We start from the raw sequence: 5,359 nt of genomic DNA, 5'->3' as shown, positions 1-5,359 counted from the left end.
AGATCTTGTATTCTCGCGTTGTCAGCGCATATCTCGTTCTGGTGAAATAGGGCTACAACAACAAGACCTGTTATTAACTTTCAAAATCAAGTGTCAAGGTAAAAAAAAAAAATCAAGCTTTCTAACATATTATAGAACGTTTCCAAATACAGAAAGAATAATTTAGTCGACGGATTTTTTTTGTCCACGTGCCTCCGATCAACGTGTCAACAATTAGCCTATTCAATGATCTAGCTAGCTTGCTAACGAGCCATTAGAAACTAGCTATATATCTAACTAGCTGCCATATCAAGCAAGTTTGCTTATCGTCAATACGCTGTGTTGTGAATCACCATATTTGTTATTAAGACAATGTAAAAAAAATGAAGTGTGAATCGTTCATTTTTAAGATGACATAAATCCATTGGCTACTCGGATCACTGGCCAGTAATTTAGCATGACTAACTAGACCGATAGATAGGTTGCTTTCAAATAATCATGAGTAATTTAGTGATTACAAATCAAATGTAAGTTTTAGAACTCGTTTTACTTTAAACTATATTGCTCGTCATTTATCTAGCAGTCAAGTGAGCCGACAGTCGCAAAACGCAGTCCACCCATCGTCGCTTCATTCTCCTCCTGAATACGGTGCGTGAATACACAACACTTTACGGTATGTCTTGTTTTCTAGCAGGGAAACTGAATAGGATGCACTGATAAGACTATAGCAGCAAATCATTCCAAGCAGACAGTTTGAAGCACACCTATTCAATATTCCACAATACAAATGGTACAACTCACGGCCACCGGATGCCATTGTTTTCCATGAGAGCACGACGGTAAATGCCGCCACCGTAGACGCAATTTACCGCAAGAGTTAAAATATTTGAAAATATTGCCTTCTGCAGCAGTGGTTCCAGTCGTTTGTCCATCATACATTTTTTTTCCCATTGGGGATTTTTTTTTTAGAAACTAAGGGCTAATTCGTGTAGGCTTACACAGGCGTGACGTTTTGATAACAGTGTAAATCTCTCTAGGACAATGTATTTGAAAACTTCCCTGATTCAGAGGGGTTGGGTTAAATACGGAAGACACATTTCGGTTGAATGCTTGTTGTGCATCTGCTCTCCGTATACCCTTTCCCTACCAGAAAACACGCGATACCGTAAAGTGTTGAGTATTCACGCACAACAATTCAGGAGGACACTGAAGTGCGATGGCTTTACTGTGTTTTGCAAGTGTCAGCTCACTTGACCACAGTACTCCTTAAGGTCCAAGGACCTTATACAGGCATAGCCGTGGGAAGTAGGGGTGTTGCATCACTCCCTGAAAAATCAAAATAAAACCTTTAATTATTATTATTTCTCCCCGATATGAAAGATAAGGTCTGTATACTTCCAAAACCATACCGCAAGCGATGTGTGTTAATTTTCAGACCGAGCGTCGGGGCTCTTAATCTCCCTCCTACAGAAGATACCTTCGTCCATTGACTCTTCTGTGTAATGTACTGGAACAGAGATTCGTGATTAAGGGCTGGTCTGTAAGCTAAAGATAACCCAAATAATAACTCCACATTGGCAACGACAGCTAACGTCAGCATCGCCATAGCAACGTGAGCTAGCTAGTTCCATTTTATTAGCAGGAATTCCTAGTGCATGGAATATTTAGCATGGTCTATTCCTTTATTTGCTAATCTGTTCCAGTATTTTGTGAAACTCACCTTTCACATGTGCTTCCTCTTTTGGATCCATCTCTAGCCTTCCATGTCCACAGAGTCCCCAGGTTCTGGCTGTGGTGTTCCAGCCCAGATAAGCTCACAGCAGGGTCCAGAGATGGTCTCAGTGAAGCTGGAGGACTGCAGTCAAACACTGGAACTTAATGTGATTGTCAAAGAGGAATGGGAGGAGAGAGGAATCGAGGAGGAGAGAGAAGTAAAAGAGGTTGATCAGAGAGCAGTCAAAGAGGAGGTGGAGAGAGAAGTCAAAAAGGAAGTAGAGATGGCAGTCAAAGAAGAGCATGAGAGAACAGTCAAAGAAGAAGAGCAGGGGGAGCAAACAGTCAAAGAAGAAGAGCAGGGGGAGCAAACAGTCAAAGAAGAAGAGCAGGGGGAGCAAACAGTCAAAGAAGAAGAGCAGGGGGAGCAAACAGTCAAAGAAGAAGAGCAGGGGGAGCAAACAGTCAAAGAAGAAGAGCAGGGGCAAACAGTCAAAGCAAAAACAGTCAAAGAAGAAGAGCAGGGGGCAAACAGTCAAAAGAAGAGCAGTCAAAGAAGAAGAGCAGGGGAGCAAACAGTCAAAGAAGAAGAGCAGGGGGAGCAAACAGTCAAAGAAGAAGAGCAGGGGGAGCAAACAGTCAAAGAAGAAGAGCAGGGGGAGCAAACAGTCAAAGAAGAAGAGCAGGGGGAGCAAACAGTCAAAGAAGAGCAGGAGAGAGCAGCCAAAGAAGAGCAGGGGGAGAGAGCGGTCAAAGAAGAAGATGAGAACAGGGAAGTGTCTGCTCCAGATCTAGAGGAGGAGGAGGAGGAAGAAGTGCATAGTATCCCTGACCCAGGTAAGTTCAGGTGTGGAGTACGGAGAGAGGTTGTTGCCTTGGCGGCCACAGGGGATTCCAGAACTATTGTAGTGCTTCTGCTTGTATCAAAATACTCTTAAAGCCCCGTTCAATGTTCCCTTACTGATTTTATCATATTCTCACAGGAGAGAGCTCCCATCCAGGCTCAGACAGCGATCCCAGTACCACAGCATCAGGAAACCATAAACGCAGGCAGAGGAACTCAAGACAGAAACATCACAACAGCATGGACTGCTTCACTGGTTTCTATGAACCAGAGGAGTTGAAAAGGCACACTTGTAGGCCAAGACCCTGTTCAGATTGCAGAGGCAGTTTTATCTGTCCAATTCACTTAAAATCACACCAACAAACTCTCAAAATAAAGAAAATGTACCCGTGCGCTCATTGTGAGAAGAGTTTTCAGACCCCAAGCAGCTTGAAGACTCACCAGCTTAATCACAAGGGAAATAAGTCGTACCACTGCTTTCAGTGTGGGAAGAGGTTCTGTCGTGTAGACACCTTAAAGGCTCACAAGAGAATACACACAGGAGAGAAGCCTTTTCACTGTTCTCAGTGTGGGAAGAGCTTCAGTGATATAGGAAATCGAAATAAACACCAGAGAATACACACAGGAGAGAAGACTTACCACTGCTCTGAGTGCGGGAAAAGTTTCAATCAGTTATCACATTTAAAACCACACCAGCTAACTCACACAAGTGAGAAGCCTTTTCACTGCTCTCAGTGTGGGAAGGGTTTCAGTCTGTCATCATATCTGAAGAAGCACCAGGTAATGCACACAGAAGAGAAACCATACAGCTGTGATCATTGTGGGAAGAGTTTTAAATTGGAAGGAATCCTTAAGCGTCATCAGAGAATACACAGTGGAGAGAAGACTTACCACTGCTCAGAGTGTGGGAAGTGTTTCAGTGTGTCATCATATCTGAAGAGACACCAGCTAACTCACACAGGATTAAAGTCACACCACACAGGAATAAAGTCACAACACTGTTCCCACTGTGGGAAGAGCTTCAGTAAGAAAGCTGACCTAAAGAAACATCAGAGAACACACACAGGGGAGAAGCCTTTCCACTGCTCCCAATGTGGGAAAAGCTTTAATGAGAAAGGAAATCTAAAGCAACACCAGAGAAAACACTCAGGAGAGAAGCCTTGCCACTGCTCCCAATGTGGAAAAAGCTTCAGTTGGGTAATAGACCTAAGAAACATCAGAAAGTACACAAAGAGGAGAAGCCTTTCCACTGCTCCCAATGTGGGAAGAGCTTCAATGAGAAAGGAAATCTAAAGCAACACCAGAGAAGACACTCAGGAGAGAAACCGTACAGCTGTGATCAGTGTGGGAATTGTTTTAAATGGAAACAAAGCCTGAAGGAACATCAGAAGGCAAAGCACAGTGCAGTGCCAGACCATGGCCTTATAATTGTGTTACCAAGCTGGGCATCTACATCTAATTAATATTTACATTAACCAGGTTTCCATCTAACCTTTGTATGTGAGTAAACTTGGCTGTAAGCTTTTCAAATGTCGACCAAACAAAATATGCTTGACAAGGTGGGGATCTTTTTGTGTCTGTAAAATGTATTATGTGAGAAATGTTGGTGGAAATGCTCTTATGTGTTAATATTGATATTGTAATCATCACATCAGCAATCATCATATGGGGCGGCAGGTAGCCTAGTGGTTAGAGCGTTGGGCCAGTAACCAGTGTTGGGCCAGTAACCAGTGTTGGGCCAGTAACCAGTTTTTATTTGGCTACATTAAAACATAAGCAAAAAATTTGATTTTGTTTGCACTGAATTTATATCTGCAACGAGTCCATTTGGTGGAAACACACAACTGGTGGGAAAATGTGCATATTACCTGTATGCTGATGTTAGAATATTTGATGAAAATCTGTCGCCAATTGGATGAAAACCTAGCTAGTGTTGCACATTTGTAAGGCTAAATAGATGTAATATTTGCCATCTGTATTCTAGTATGTTGAATTATGCAAAAGAGCAAGATTTCTGACAACTTAAGACACCACTGATCGAGTCTAGTCACAAGTCATGTAAATCGATTACGAGTGAAGTCTGAGTACTGGACTCAAGTACTACAACACTGACAGCCACTCCTCTATTGGGAATGTTTTATTTGTGAAAATGTATGTAATTTCTCTAGTGTTGGTCTGGTCCAGAAACTAACTTCAACTAGACCCCCATTGTAGATCTGAAGAAACTGATAAACATCTGGTATTTTTCTTATTAAAAACAAACCCATTTGATTTATTTGAGCTAAAACCAAATGTAATTTTCTTCTCATGTTTAATTGTACCCAAATAAAAACGTAAAGTTCAGTGTGTTTCCATCACACTTTCAACTCTACTGATGGTTTTGTTATAAAACTGTTGCGTTAAATTGGCACATGCGCTCTAGCCAACAGCTCACAGATACAGCTAAACTTCCAAACCCTTTAAATTAGTCAGGTTTACATTTTTAATAGGTTTAAATGTCACATTCAGCTTTGTGTAATCTTTTTCTGTGTCATTATGTTTGTGTTCATTTGTGATTCAATGTCAGCGTTCTGAGACACCATGATGTAAAAACGGAATATTACCGTACTGTTCATGCTGGTTAGTGCTAAATGTGGGCATCGTTCAGGATACCTGTTTGTATTATCACTACCTAACCTAACTGAAGAGATTGCATTAGGTGTAGTAGCTCCGTTCAACCAAAAGATGGAACTATCGAACCTTAATAAAAACAGCTTGAGTAAAAAGTTGCTTTGTTTCGTCAGTGGTGCCTGGAGAAGTGGGGTGTACTTTAATTTTGCCCGA

General features: G+C 41.7%; 1 protein-coding gene across 1 annotated transcript; it reads left to right on the top strand.

Moving 5' to 3' along the window:
- The first annotated feature begins 1,729 nt into the window (after positions 1–1,729).
- On the top strand, positions 1,730–5,305 carry LOC112248066 (oocyte zinc finger protein XlCOF6-like). The gene is made up of 3 exons (XM_042317208.1): positions 1,730–2,055; positions 2,260–2,529; positions 2,676–5,305. The coding sequence occupies exons 1-3, from the start codon at positions 1,743–1,745 to the stop codon at positions 3,827–3,829; spliced, it is 1,737 nt and encodes a 578-aa protein (XP_042173142.1). The 5' UTR covers positions 1,730–1,742; the 3' UTR covers positions 3,830–5,305.
- The last annotated feature ends 54 nt before the right edge of the window (positions 5,306–5,359 follow it).

This window comes from Oncorhynchus tshawytscha, unplaced genomic scaffold, assembly GCF_018296145.1.
Source record: "Oncorhynchus tshawytscha isolate Ot180627B unplaced genomic scaffold, Otsh_v2.0 Un_contig_1368_pilon_pilon, whole genome shotgun sequence".
NCBI classification, from domain to species: Eukaryota; Metazoa; Chordata; class Actinopteri; order Salmoniformes; family Salmonidae; genus Oncorhynchus; species Oncorhynchus tshawytscha.
Note: the sequence above shows the minus strand (reverse complement) of the source record. Positions and strands in the feature narration are given on the sequence as shown.

Excerpts from the sequence above, each read along its gene's own strand:
- LOC112248066 (XM_042317208.1), top strand. The coding sequence starts at position 1,743 with ATGTCCACAGAGTCCCCAGGTTCTGGCTGTGGTGTTCCAGCCCAGATA. Across the intron at positions 2,056-2,259 it reads AGTCAAAGAAGAAGAGCAGG|GGGAGCAAACAGTCAAAGAA; the intron begins GGGAGCAAACAG and ends GAAGAAGAGCAG. Across the intron at positions 2,530-2,675 it reads GCATAGTATCCCTGACCCAG|GAGAGAGCTCCCATCCAGGC; the intron begins GTAAGTTCAGGT and ends ATATTCTCACAG.